Source organism: Ischnura elegans, chromosome 3 (genome assembly GCF_921293095.1).
Source record: "Ischnura elegans chromosome 3, ioIscEleg1.1, whole genome shotgun sequence".
NCBI lineage: Eukaryota > Metazoa > Arthropoda > Insecta > Odonata > Coenagrionidae > Ischnura > Ischnura elegans.
The window spans coordinates 87,617,219-87,633,161 of record NC_060248.1 but is presented as its reverse complement, the minus strand read 5'-3'; the positions used below and the strand labels follow the sequence as shown (position 1 = coordinate 87,633,161).

The window sequence follows — 15,943 nt, the reverse complement described above, 5'->3', positions numbered from 1 at the left end:
ATTTTGAAAATAAATTTAATCTCAGCTGAATACAACTACACTAACTTACCACTCTTTTCCTATAAATACATATTTTCGGACGAAAATCGTAAAGGACTGTATTGTATTTTTTTTACTTTTTGAGTTCTGCAGTTCAATTTACTCATGATTCTGTCAATGGGACCCATGGTTTTAATAAGCCTCCTACCAATGATCTAAAAGATTTGATATCCTGATTAGAAAGGCTTTCTTAATTGTTTGGATACACTAAAATGTTGTCTTTATTTGGATTTAGGTTGGAATTTGAATGGGATTGTTTCTTCTACAACCACTAGAATATCTATCGTATTTTAATTTGAATTAATTTGTAATCCATGACTTCATGATATTGGTTTTAATGCCATCATTGTCTCTAATACCTTGTAACTGTAACCAAGCATTGATCAAATTGAGAATATATATCATAAAATGGTTCGTGAAGCTACAGCAACTTCAGTGACCTTTACTTATTGGAATTTTGGCTCCTAAGTTCGGTGGAGGCAAACCAGTTACGAGGTTTCTTATACGGGTGGAATAAACCAGCCCAGAAAAGTTTTGAGAAGGTTAAATACTTCAAGCCTAATACTTAAGCCAACCTTTTCCATCTTACCAGGAATAAAAGGTTAATATCCCTCTTTCGGTTGCCGATATGCCTTTCAAAAAATATGCCAACGTAATGATATAACACTGGCGTGTTTATCTTTCTTCATAGCCTCTTAGCCTCTCATCAGCCCACGCACCGTTTTTAGTGATTACCGCTCCTATTTATCGGAGTATTCAAATTTTGTTTATACTGACGATGTACTTACGCAGCATCGCTAAAAATTGAGAGGTACAGGGGTTGAATGCGTTAACTTTTTCTGGGTGAACAAGTTTGACCCCACTTGGAAAGAGGCACATGCTTTTCCCATTAAGGTCTAGTTTGTTTACAGCTTAATTTTTAGGGAACTAAGCCCTCCTGAGAGAGTTTGCTAATGCTAATTACTTTCCATTAAATAAAAAATGACGCTAACGCCTCATCAACAGTTTTAAAGATAATTGCATTTCAAAGTCAGGGTTTCCAAATTAATCGGCCTCGGTGGCGCCGGGGATAAATCCTCGCCACCCGTACCGATAGGTCGTGGGGTCGAGGCCCGCCAGGATAGGTTGCCCCTATTCATTACATGGATGTGTGAGATCATTTGTTATAAATTTTTGAAACTGATGTAAAGATCTCATTGTGATTTTATCGGAGCAGATTGATTAGGATAGTTAGGATAAATGAGATGAATAATTAATTTTTCAGCAGATAGTGAAATTCAAGCTCTGTAGAGGAGTAAAAATTATTAACTTGATAATCAGTGATTAATCACATTGGTTTTAATAAAAATAATAAAATTAATGACACTTTTTTAAATTTAGAAATCCTAACTATGTCAGTGTTATCGATCAGACCTCATCTTATCTGAGGTTGTTAACCTGTCACGACAACAAAATCAACAGCCTTAGTGCACTTCTTCGTGGAACTCCAAAATCTAAAAAGCCGATGGATTTCATATGATTTACATTGACTAGTTTATCACCTAATCACCCACATTTTAGGTTATTAAGGAATGATTATTTGGGTGAAAATGTTCCTTGCTATTTTTTATGCTCGATACAAAAAAAGAGTAACTTCCACGAAAGCATCAAAAATGAAGCTGCCTTTTTATTTTGCTAGTCTCTCTCTTCAATACCTATCTCCTGAACTGTAAAACTGGATATCCCGCAGTGAGTTCATTTTCCATTTTCTTCTTGATGTATGAGATAGCGACAGCAAAGGAACTTGAAAAATGGATTCAGAGAAGTCAAAACTCAGGTTGGACTTAAATAGATCAGACAGAACTCAGAAATTTTTATCCCATTTATCTATATCTTACATCTACGATCCGATTGGTAATAGGATACGTTCATCATTAGGGCCTTAATTCAATCATATTCTCCCCAACTAAGGAAAAACGGTGCAAAAGTGACCAAAAAGAGTAAAACGTTTGTTTTAGAGACTTGCGATATCCAGAAGATAAAAATATATCAAACATTTAAACTGTTATTATCTATCCACGGCCGACCTTCGGGCTCTAGAACTCACTCGATTGTCAGAAATTGGGTTCAAGATTCCCTCCCAATCCTCGTATTGTCATTATTCCGTTCCCAAACAAATTTCCACGGAGCGTGTGGGTAGATACTTTGGGAATCCCAGCGGCTTGGTTTGCTGAAGTCGGAGTCCATCATTCAAAGCTCTCGCCTGCCTTGCGTCCTTCCTTCCCCAAGGCGAATGCGAAATCGCACCATTTTCGATTTGAGTCGAGAGCGGATTACCCGCGTTCAGTGAACTGTAAGTATTCTTTTTTTTCCTTCCTCGAGCTGGAAGGGATATCAAATTTCCCCGTGCATTTCCGCTTGGGCGGTGGCAAATGTTCACTAATGAATACGCTAGAAGGAATGTCGAATGTTGAGGTCAGAAATAATAGGGGATGAAGTTAGTAGAGCGGCAGTTTTAGAAATGATTATACACCCAAAGGTTCCATTACGCACTAATCAACACGTAAAATTTCTGTATGTGTAATGTATTTTTACGGAAGATAATCTATCTATATATCTATTTTTAAGGATAAAATAATTTCTAATGCAGGAAATTATTACAGGTGTCTGCCCATAAAATTACGGTAACCTAGAAGATGGGTGAAGAATATCAGAAAAGGAGTTTATTGATATGAGCTACAATGAATACACAGAAAATATACATGAGTAACGAGAGATGTGGAAATGTCACATACAAGCCATAGGAATCGCTCATTCTGACTTCACATCCCGCATTTTTAACTCCTGGTGTCCTAATTTTCTCATTTACGCAAATTTATGGAAATTATATGATTCGCGAAACAATATGCAGATAAAGGCGTAATTAGAGAGCAATCAAACCCGATTTCCTTGACCATTCAACCAGGCCGTGTGGCGACACGGGTGATTTATTCTGTCATATGATCCTATATTAGGAATATATAAATCATTTAAAGTGATGAATGCAAATTATATTTTGTTTTAAATTTACGATTTTCTTAAAAGTATTGAAGAAAAGCTCTAGCATTGTCAACTTTATCATTGATAAGAATATTTTATTTTACAATGAAAAAATTGTATAGTGCTTTCCTACGTTTGGAAAGCTTGAATTAAGGAAAGATAAAAAAATCACTTTTATTTAATGTCGTAAATGGGTAAAGTTTTTATTATCCACGATCAATGGCGGAAAAATAATATATCCATTAGATTGGCGAGCGGATTGGGAACAAAAATATAGCAACTGAGGAGGCGGAGATTCAAAGGATATGAGTAATGGCCGAAGCATTTGATGAACGCTCGGTATTTGCATTTATCCTCATTTATTCCTCGAAACAAACACGAAATAGCACTTTCATTTGAATTAAATGCCTCCCTCATTTCATCAAACTCTTTGTAAATACTCAAGTAGCTCTTAGCGGTAATGGAAATCCATGATACAAAATTGAAGACACATGACAAAATGGATAGGGAAAATGAGCTGAGCACGGATGTTTTGACGCAACGTTTTAGGCCTAAAATAAATACAATCAATCGCTGAATGAGCTAATTATTTACTTGAATTGTTTGGATTTGGTGATTTGAAATGTATCACTTTCGAGAATTTTTCTTAAAAATAAATCGTCACTTAGAGACAATTCAGCAGAAAAAATTGATAGTTAGGCAGAGTAGCTTGAGTTTCCATCGATTTTTATAACTTAAATTCAAAGGACGCCGTAAATTTTAAAAATTTCCTTGACTCTATTGCTTGATCACCTAATTTGGAGGTTAAATATTGGTAATAAATTTGCAAAATAATTTTATTCGTCCTTCCCCCAACACTTCATTTCATTTCAGTCTTCATTGCATTTTAATAACCGTTGTGATGCTGGAAAGAAGTCATTACGCTAAAATTTCCTAAGAAATTGAGAATACATTTCCTCGATTGAGATTCTGAGGAATCTGTTTAGAAATCACACACTAATTCTGGGGCTGATGAAGCGATACAATTACTGAGATGAATTGTTGAAAGAATAGATAGTTAGCTTCATATTCTCTATATTGGCGAAAGAAGTGACAATAATATGCCGATTATGAGGCAATAAGTTTACTACAAAACACAATTTAATAGCCTATTAGAATTTTTTGCCCAGACAATAACGGCCTTTTGTGAGCACACAGCGATTAAATCTCGATGGATTTGGCAGGGAGAGAGCGTTCGGTACTCGGTGGTCTTTCACGAGAATGGCCTGCCCTCAAGTGAGGAAATAAAGCGCGATCATAATGGGCGATACATGAATCATTGGGGACCAGTTCAAATTGGGAAACCCTTAATCCTTCAAAACATCAATTCAACAATGATACCTTCGTCATCCGTTGGCAGATTTCCCTTTCTTCTATAAAACATAGCCCTCGAGACAAAAGTGATCGCAATCAACGATTTGCATTCTGAACAAACCTTTCTATCGTTTACATTCAAACCAACGAAGATAAGACATGGTAATACAACAGATTTTATATTCATCCAATAAAATTTATAATTCGAATGATTAGGTAATTGTTACATCCAATCACTATGTGCGTCGAGCATAAATTACGCTTGAAGATAAAATTCAAGAAACATTCATGTATCGTGTAAAATGTGAAAAATATTTTAAATCCATTCTCTGGTTCCATTTCTGGAAGATGTACCTTTAAATTTATTCCTATCGGATAAAAAGATCTCAATATTTCACTTTAAAATACTCATAATCAGCGTCAAGGTATTGGTACCGTGCATCATTTCCCCGAGGACACTTTTGTGTGCCTGTTCGTGTGGCACTTGGGTCTGTGGGCATGGATTCCTGGTGGATCGAGCCAGTGGCGTAGCCAGGAGGGGGGTCCGGACCCCCCTCCCCGAAATATAAAAACACAATTCAAAAAAGACTATTCGGGCTTCCAGCCGGGTGGTCTCCCTCCATTCTGCCAACGTTTCGGAACACGAGTCGGGTTCCGAAACGTCGGCAGAATGGAGGGAGACCACCCGGCTGGAAGCCCGAATTGCCTTTTTTGAACATATTCGCCAGGAAAGCATCAGATTTTACTTTAAAAACACAATTATTCTCCTTCATTTAAGAAAACAAAATCATGAAATTACAAAATATTCCTTTAACAATTGAAGTTTTTTTGTTTAATTTACGAAGTTTTTTTGACTGTGAAAAGTTTTAAAATTTTAGTTGTAAACTCATTACTTGGTACCCTGTTTTTCAAAAACTTCCCCCCCTGGTTTTGGGTCCCTCCCGAACGAAATTCATGGCTATTACACTGGATTCAGCCACTAAAAACCTGACAGCAAGTGGCAGGTATATTTGATACCAAGGAGTTTTAGAGACTGATACCGTGCGTATTCTTAACAGGAAGTAATTTATGGAATGCCAAGAACTGAACGTGGGGAATTGCACAAGGTGAACTCTGTCACACTAAAAGACAAATGCGTATGAAGTACTTTAAGCTTACTTTACGTTTCATCCACAAGCCTCCTTGATATTGCCAAAATATTTTTTTTTAAATAGTGGATGTTTTAAATTAAATTACGAGAGTCAAAAAGTACAATACAGAAGTTGTGGTAGAAAAATTGACCAACGATAAGAGAGATAATTTCATGAGATTATGGAGGGCGGTCATAATGAATGAAGGTACTCGTGAAAGGGTAAAGTCTAAAGGCATTTTGTAGGGCGATGCGGTGAGAGTGGCGCCTCCCAGGGATGACGGCGGGAAGTGGCGGCGAGCCGAGGGGAACCCCGAGGGCATTAGCATCTGAAAAGGTGGACGACGCGTTAATCTGGGCCAAGAGAAAGGGAAAGAGGCGGAACGCCGGGCGGGAAGTTGACGTGGAACTTGAGGGAGGAGATGTGAACAAAGCTTCCGGGCACGACTCACAAAAGGACAGACAGCACATGAAAGGCATTTTGCACCGCCGCGCCGTCTAGTAAATATGGGAATTGCACAAGAACTGAAGACGGCGTATTTAGCCCCATTCACTACAACTTAATTTGTTGTTACCATGGAGTTGTAACTTTTGGAAGGGTGTTTGGCCGTTTAAAACAACTTAAAATGGATGATATACAATTTTAACTTTTACTGGTGAATACTTGTGACGAATATTTTTCGGGTTTTCAGCCAGGTTAATGCTTTTATGCAAGCCGACGTTTCGGGAGACGAATTGTCTCCCATCCTCAAGGCTGTGTTACTTTATGGAAGTCCAATTTCACACTGAACCAGATCGACCGCTTACCGAGGACAACAATGAGGCTAAGGTGTCGTCCGATTGGCTGTAAGCCGGTATTCCGATTGAAATTTTTGGGATTGAGGCGGATCTGTATTACTTCCTTAATTATGCGGTCCCAGTAAAGTTGTGCGTGGCAAAGGATTTTTGTATCTTCCCATCTAATAGCACGGTCTTCTTTAATGCTGTGTTCCGCCACGGCCGACTTTTCTGGTTGCGCTAATCTGAAAAATCTTCGGTGTTCTTTTAGCCTCATCTCAATCGTACAGCCTGTCTCCCCCACACATATTTTACCACATTCACAAGGTATTCCATACACCCCCGGTGTCTTCATACCGATCGGATCTTTCACCCTCACCAAGCGGTGCCTTAATTTAGGTGGTGGCAGATGGATGGTTTTGATGTTATACCGTCGTAGAATGCGGTGGATCTTACCAGATATGGTTGACACATATGGGATTAAGGCTTTGGACAGCGCTTTTTCAGGCAGCTCATCCGGGCAACTCTTTTGTTATATGTTGAATCTACTTAGGGCCTTAAAAATTTCTTGTTTTCCATAGCCATTCCGTAAAAATGTTTATTTAAGGTAAAAAAATGCATAAACTTGACGTGGAGTGGTCGTTGGTCTAGAAAATATAAGACCTTTATTTAAAGTAAAATGCAAATAAGAAAAAATGTTCTGCGGCAGTCCTATGAACAATAAAAATTTTTAAAAAGCAATTTTACAGTGCCGCGCGATCGAGCGGTGAATATTGAAATATTTTGCTCATTGGTCCGAGATATTATACAAAATTTACCTCCAGGTAAGTTGCCATTAAAAAGTTTTATACTTGCCCTACGGACATTTTTGTGTGAATTGTTTCTTGTTTTATACTTACGATATCGTCTTGAAATTTTCAGAGAATACACAGTAGATTATTGATAACATATGCTTAAACCATATTTTTACCTCAATATTTTCTTGTAGGGTAAAATTTATATTTTGAGCAATCGGAAAATGTTGCCAATGGTTTAATCTACACGCTCCTAATATTTCAAGATGATGGAAAAAGATCGACGAATGATACTTCGTGAAAAATTACAAAACACGTCTGCTCAAGCTGGAGTGATGCGTGTTCCAGAAGTTTTGAGTGCGACCTTTAGAATAAATTCCTGTTGGGAGAAAAAAAAAATTGAAAAGTTCCTCAATTTTATTCGTAAATCGAGGAAAATTAGAAAGAGGCATAGTAAAACGACACTGCATATCGATTTGGTTTAAAAAAGTGGAAGCCCGCAAAATGAAATACTTTGCATTCGCGTCACAAATTTGTAGGGCTATGTACAATGGGCAGAGTAGATAAGGAGGCATATCTTGCCATTAAAAACAATTGACTAGCCAAATTTAAACTTTTTATAGGCGTGAAAGTTTTAATTGACGCTCCCTAGATTTTGGTTATGACTCCAAATCGTTGCCCTAGCCAGAAAAAAAATATTATTAATGTTTCTTAAAACAGCGAAAAGTAGCAAATATAATCAACTCACCATCCTTGTCATAGTGGCTCCAAACTTCCATGAACTGATTGGCGGACAGCTTCTTCAGCTCTCGGCTCTGAGGGTCTCTGAATTGCCGCATGAAGTTGGTCGCCTTGTCCAAGTTCAGCTTTTTGGCGGCAGCCGCGGCTGCAGCCGCTCGCTCGGAAGCAGACATCCTATGTCCGGGGGTTGGGTGCTTTCTGGTGCGAATTATACGGCGACGAAGGTCGAGGTTGCGCGCAGGTAGTGGCTTGCCTTACACGCTCTGAAGGAAAAACAGGAATACGTGTATAAATTTTCCATGAAATATACAAATCTATGGTAATTCAATGGTTTTCACGCGTAAGTTGAAGGAGTTTTCAGGGGTTATTTCATGAGGGATATCTATTGAGCATGAATTCAGCTCAAATCTTCAACCTGAATGTTGATTTGGGTAGATTAGATCTCGGCATTGACTGAGCCACAAGCATGCAAAAATTCAGGGTAGTGGTGTTTCATAAGTTTATCCTAGGATTTGAATAATGAATATCAGGGTGTAGTACCGACATTTTAAATAATTAAACTCATTCTCAAAGTTAGCCAAGCATAAACCTTTACATATTTCATATGTGCCGTTAATTATTTGAGATTTTAAAAGAAATTTTTAGTTCCTTAATATTTTTATGCTAGCCAACGTTGCTTGGTGAGTATATAGTTCATTAAATTCATCAATTTTGATTATGTCATAAAAATATCTGAATTACGGATTGAAAAAGTCAAAAGTTAGCTGAAAGAGAATTAGATAATAAAAAAATTCAAAAAATCTCCCATAAATAAGAAACTATAATTATCAAATAGGAGATAAAATTAGGTAGCGTCACGTAAACATAGCTTCCGTTGTTGCAACTCACAGGCTCTTCATCAGTAGAATTGGCTAGGTATTAAGCCAAACAAATTGAGAAGCTAATACATCCACAAAATAGTATCATTCCAGCTAAGAACAATCAGCATTTATTTTTTATTCATATTATTATCGATATTTACAGATTAACGTCGATTTTACGTCAATAAAAAAGTATACCTCTTTAATGTTTAAAGAGATATTGTTGGATAAAAAGTGCATCAGAAGGTGGTCAAGCTCAATTGAATAATCATGAACGTGAATGGACTTTTTTATGAATTCGCGACGGAATAAACCGTTAAACCCAGACGCTTTAATTATTTACACGAGGCTTTGATATTAATCGGATTTCTGATTTTCAGCTTGATTGCAGCATTATATCATTTTAGCAATTTTTAAAAGTTGCTCTAATTTTAGCTGTTTTTTTACTATTGTAAAATTTTATTAATCACTCAGTTTTTGCAATGACACATGCCTTTTATCGCAAATTTAATATTTTCACACGGTTTTTTCTCACTTTAGTTTTTGGAATTGACAATGGCTTGGTTTAAATGTGACATCGATGGTAATATTTCTCATACCAGCTGACTTTTAAGCCTTTTTTCTTCTCATAAAGGCAATAAAACTGTGAGCGCCGAAAAAATAAAATAAAATATAGATGAAGTAATTTATGACACTGAATAAAATAACATATGGAAATGCGGTCAAACTTACTTCAATTCATATATGGGATCTTCTGTGGTACATGCACCCGTGCGCTTAGTAACAGTTTATTTATTTAGGGTAAGACCTCCCGTAATGGTCTGAACAATTACATAGGAGTTGTAGCATTTAAATGGGAAATATTGATTTCTAACTACGCTAAACATCGTCAATTTGAATTAAAGTCTTCTTAGACAATCCAGTCAAGAATACGCTGAAGATCTTAACAGATAAAGAAATATAGATAAAAACAAGCTTAAATAATGCAAGTGGTAAGCTTAAATTATTTTATCAGGCTATGGATTCACAACGTGTCATGATGAAGTGAGAATGTAATCAGTTTCATTTGAAATAAAAACTGCAAGGCGCTTCAAAGCAATGTATCATATAGATATAGATGTATTAAATTTGCTCCATAAAATAACTGGTAAAACAATTCCTTTAATTGGGAGAAATTAAATATATTGCCTTTAATTTTTTCAATGATATATTAAAAGACGCAGTATTCGCAGTAACGCCAAAATTCCGTTCAGGAAGCAATAGAATTAAGAACTCATATAATATTTATTTGAACATTAAAATCCACAATGTTTTTGCAAACTTCATATGAAATGATAAAAATTATAGCTCCGTATTTTCCTAAAATAACTGATCGTACGTCATAGCAGTGCGGATGCATAGAGCACTAATAGTACCTACATGAGGCACCGTAACTTTTATTTTAGAATCACAATGGAAGTTTGATGGATTCCAGATTTCTGGAAATAACCAGGATACCATCAAATTCAAGTTTGAGGGGTACAACAAAAACGATTCATAGAGGAGTTTTCTCCCAGATGGACGGAGATACTATGTTTACCGCAGATTTTTTGAATTATGGAGGAGGAGCTTATCATACCTTGGGTTCTGGATTTCTCTGCGAGCATACTGGTCTCAAGGAAATATTTAATACATTCTGAGCAACGCAATCTGTCCTTAGGCCCCGACCACTCCTAGACATTAACAGAAATTATCACCATAAAAGTGTCTTTAAAAACATTAATGTTTCAATAAAAAATAATATGAATGACGACTATCCCACAGAAAAAAGAAACATATTCGTAAAAAATGAAGCTCAACTTAATCGTTCTTCTCACCCAAATCTCCCTATTACGAGATCTGTATCACCCAAATAGCTGTGGTTCCGTAGCTAAAAATATCGGATGGATCTTTTCTACATGAATTCAAAGGGCTTAGTAAAATTTTTGCTTGTTTTAGCAAACTCATCATCATCATAGGTGACTGATTATTTTTTTGGTATACAACTTAAAAACTTGCAATTTCTGAATATCAAATATATGATGAAAAAAGTAAAGCATTTCAATGATGATCTTGCTAATGTATTGAACTTAATAATAGTTACTCCAAAATTAAAAATTTGAATGCTTCTAAAAATCTGAAAGAAAGAAAAAAATTAGGATAGGAAATTTATAACATAAAAGTAGAGGTTGCCAGAGCAAAAATGCAATGCTTATATGAAAAGGTCATGGATTTTATTGTTGCTTGTCATTGAAAATTTCTTTTCCATAACTGATACACTTAAATATTTAGTCACCTATCCGCTGCCGTCATAAAATTATTACAGTGTGGTCAGAAAATAATAAAAATAGCTTTATCTGTCAAGAAACTATGGCTTTTTATTACACACGCAACAATTATCACAGTTTATTATATTTTTTTGTTTATATTAGGTTTTATAGGTGTTCTTATCTACACTTCATTAGTTATCATATATAATTAGTTCATAAGGTATTTTTTGCTAAAAATAAGTTAAATAAATGAGAAAAATACTCCATTTTCAATCTTATCGTCTAATTCAACGTAAATTAATAATAAGAGAAGAACTGACGAGAGGATCATGGTGTAAAAGGTTGAAGAAAAACCTTGTGTAGAGTGCAGTGCGGATCTTTGCGGGGTAAAAAAAATGGCCCTAAGAAGGACGGAGGAAAAAGCAGGCAGTAGGTTAGAATTGGAGGCGTTTGAGATGCAGGTATGGAGGAGGAAAGATAAAGTGAGTTAAACGGAGCGGAAACAGAAGGAGGAAGTGCTGGAAATGGTGGGTCATGACAGAAAGCCTCTTGAATAGATAAAACGAAGGTACAATTTGTGGTTGGGAGCCAAGAGTAAGCGGGGAGGGGATGCTGAGAACGGCGTTAAACTGACAGACGCGAAAAAAAAAATCGTCAGGTGACTGAGAAAGAGTGAGTAGGAGAATAATTGTTACAGATAAAATAAAATAGAATACACGATACCGCGAATTAAAAGGGAAGTTTATTGTGATAGGGTGGTTTACAAAATGTTCACTTTAAACCCCCTCAATTGATAAACCTAAGTAAACCCACCATCCCAAGTCAATAATAACAGTTCGGCATAAATTTTCCAGCAATAAAATATAACTATAAACATTTTATTTCGATAATAAAATTAACAAATTCCATATTTCGTCAAAGTTAAGAGGGTCTGTCAGTGTCTCTCTCCTAATGGAGGTTGAATGATTTTTTTTCGCAGTGTTTTAGGATTGTGAATACACTACACGAATAAGAGGAGTTCACCTGATTATCCATCCCCTCCCACCATTCCCGTCTTTTGTGCCCGGACCCATCACAACCTCCAACCACAACGAATTCATCCAGTACGCGACCTTCTCCCATGGTGAATAGAGGAAACCCGGCGAAATGACGCGCGTCAACGACTCCCAATAGACTCCTCTTCACTTCACAAAGGTCACGCCAGCAATCTGGTGACGCCGAAGAAATATACCCATCCATTCCACATACCTACCGTTCACAACAATTTACCGGTTCCTCTCGACGCCAGCCGTTTGGCCCTATTATTCGACGAATCGTCGTCTGACGGCTATATCCAAAGGGACTGCAAAGAGAGGTGTTAATTCTATCTCTAGATGGCTGATTTCCGTTGCCACTTAAGTCTAATTACAATCAGTTTTCAAAAATGTCCGCGGCGCGGTGATGAGTAAAATGCAATCAACTTTTTATTTACTATATTTTGCATTATAACGTTTATAATTACGAAAAAGTATTGGAATGTTATGAGTTTGATAGATCACATCATTTTATACATAATTTTCAGTTAACACACCTAATTATACCTGATTTATCCGTGGAAACCGGATCACTTTGTCCGTCAGCGACGCGAGGAACGACTTTTGTAAACCCCATTAATTGCGCGGTGGGTGACAACACATTTAGACGCCGACTTTAGGATCCTATTTTCTAATATTCGTGCATCCACCTTAGGTATGTATATATAGCCATATATACCCATCAATCCCACATACTGTGCACCACAATTTCCAGGTCTCCTCCGACCCTGGCCCTCTGGTCCTAATATTCAACGAATCGTCGTCTAACGACCATACTAACCTTTGTCGACTCCTTCCATCGCTACCGACCTTGCACCCTACACACGCAATCGACCTGGCGAGGTTTCCGTGACTCATTCCGCCTTGTATGGCCTCGTTTTCTCGGATTGATCAAAACTTGAGGAACGAAACTTTCGTGTCGCAGTCCGTTTTATTTATACCTGAAAATATATTTATTTATAAACGTACCCGAGTGTCGAGGTCACACAACGACGCAAATCGGGGAATGATTTGAGTTGAAAGCATCAATACACAGAACTGATTCATATATATTCATCCTTCTCGTTTCGCCATAGATTTATCGCTCTCTATAATCGTGCTGGAAATGTTCATTCACTCGGTACCCAAGTTATACGCGCTAAAATGAGGACTTAAGAGACCAGAAAAAGGCCAATGCTGGTTAATTTAAATTTCCGCATAATTATTTATTTGCTAATGAACACAGTTAATGTTTACAAAATAAAATTTTGGTTTTCCTTTCCTACATTCATTTTTTTCTTGAAAATAATAAGTTCACCGATCATTCAGGAAATGAGCACCGTACTAATTATTAAAACGGGACTGTTGATGAGAGATTTCCGAATTAGAGCTAATTTTAATTTAAAAAATCAGCTAGAAATTTCATTGATGCATACGATTTAAGCTTATGAGTACTGCATTTTCAATCGCTGCAGTTCATAATGAGCTGAATAACATAGAAAATATATCGTTAAAGTTTATTTCGTAACCAAATTACCAAATTGGCTGGATTCATTTTTAAACCGAATGGAATCTATCCATAAACTACTATATTTTGGAAATGAGTGAAACTCATTAGAAAAAAAGACATTAATTATTACGAGACCAAAAATATGAACGGAGAGTACGAAAATGATTGAATATAAAATGAGTAATCATGTCTAGAAAAACGGACGACGCTATATTTCGGATTACCACATCACTGATTTTGTATTAATCAAAGAAATCCTGATTGCATGATCCCGCTAAATTTACCAACCACGAGCCACTGTTACGAGTAATATCTACGTGGGTATTACTATCATCACAATATTACCCAAAGCAGCTATATATTCCATTAACAGCCGTAAACACGGCTCTCATATTCTGCTTACGTCAACGGTTAATGATGCATGAATCTGTTTCAATCTGGATTTCGCTCCCCAAGCTGTCACCATGAAATTCTGGATGCGTTTGTTAATTGCCCCGCCATTGAGATTGATACGCTTCTAGCAAGAATCGTGGAAATTGTGTGATGATATGCTTCCGAGAAAAGTAATCACCATTACTTTAATCTGCAGCAAAGAGCAACAATAAACTAAAAAGTTATCAAAACCCAATTTTTTTGTAATTATATGTCTTTTGCGCAATTTTAACCACACAAATTATGCATTCACTGGTTTTAAGAAACTAATGTTAAATCTATCATTCCAAAAAACTAACTGATGTTTAATAATCAAGGAAAATAGTTTAATAATTTTGGTCGTAATTTTCATCGATTTCACTCTTTAAAAAGCTGTGATCTGAGCTTAAGTATTTTATTATAAATTGAATGATTTAATTAACAAAAAGTTCACTTCTTTGAGAATATATTGTTCATGCTTTGAATGATAGTTTTCCATTTCCTCAAAAAAATCACTGTTAGTGACTTAAACATTAAAAAATACGCATATTAGTCTCATTTTAATTTTCTGCAAGGTTAATTAGTAAGTCATGGATTTTGAATTGCCGATTAGGATTATGATCCTCACTCTGGCATGAAGAAACCAACAGAAATGTATGTGAGGGTAATTACGAGAGGATAAAAATGTCAAGCGAACTCGGAGGCTCAACAAGTGAAGATTATCCCCACAAAGAACGGTCGGCTATTCACGCAATACTTACGGCATTATATTTATAGCAGTCGTTATCACAAAGGGGCATCTCGACTTTGAGGCCATCAGTGGAATTGGCTTAGGCTGTGGGTGAAATAAATATGAAATGGAGGAGATTAAACCCCTTGTTCGCATTAGGCCGCACCATTAAAGTGTCGCAGATATGGAAGTATGACTTTAGAGGCTAGATGGGACTCAGGTTGTCCTCGTAAAACAAATGCTATTCACATTACCACCAAAGAAGCATGAGTGACCTTCTACGACTACCTTTTAGTTTTTTACTTGAAAATTGTTAGATACTTGACGTTCTTACAATGCTATTGACCTACGAATGGCATGGAGGAATCGTATATTTCTCGTATACAGCGAGAAAGTATAGGCTATAGGTATTAGGCAATTGTAACTAACAATATTCACATGAAAGCCACGAAGTATCCGCTTAAATAGCATTTTGGATAGTCAAGTTTATCTTAGGGTATAACGGTCACAACAGACATAGAAAAATGTGATTGCCATCTAAAATGCAACATTACTTTTAATTTCTGATATGAGAGTCTCAGATCATTCATTAAACTGACAAATTGCGCTAGAGGATTTTTTAAACGTAAACGAATTTACATGGCAGGTTAAATCTATTTTATGCGAGAAAGGACCTTGTAAAATTTTAAAAATTCTGATGGTGAGGGAGGAAGGTGCTAAGTAATTATAGACTAATATAAAATTTTGCTCCCTTCACCTTACATATTTTCTTCTTTTGCCTATCTAATATATTTTTCTTACTTCTCTTATCTGATACATTTTCTTCTCACCTTGATGCCCGTTGATTGATAATTCTGGCGCCCCAAACGCGTACTAATAGAAAATCCTTACTATAATAAGAATTAACGTTAGTAATAAAAATACGATAAAATAAAAAGCAAAAATTAAAAATTAAATTTTTATTCTGAAAAATAGGAATTTTACTAGATATCTCTATGGAAAGCTACGAGAGATTATCTCTGGAGAATTGTAATACCCCTCTTCGATCACATACACCATTAAATTGTTTCCTGAGAAATAAGTAATCAAGAAAGAGAACATTATCGTGCAAGGTTACTTTTTTTTGCATCAGGATCAAACCATGATAAAAAAAAAGTCCCTTTATTATGCGATCCCATCTCCCAAATGGAGCCATAGAGTCAAACCAGGGTTTTTTCGTCTCTACGTAATCCCTAAACGGA

General features: G+C 36.3%; 1 protein-coding gene across 3 annotated transcripts in view; it reads right to left on the bottom strand.

Moving 5' to 3' along the window:
* The window catches only part of LOC124156120 (calbindin-32), a 262,639-nt gene that overhangs the window by 153,485 nt on the left and 93,211 nt on the right, over nucleotides 1-15,943 (bottom strand). For all 3 annotated transcript variants that reach the window (XM_046530454.1, XM_046530456.1, XM_046530455.1), the window contains one exon: nucleotides 7,859-8,114. In XM_046530454.1, coding sequence (XP_046386410.1) covers nucleotides 7,859-8,024 — 166 coding nt within the window. In that variant the 5' untranslated portion in view covers nucleotides 8,025-8,114. The remainder of the gene's footprint in view (nucleotides 1-7,858; nucleotides 8,115-15,943) is intronic.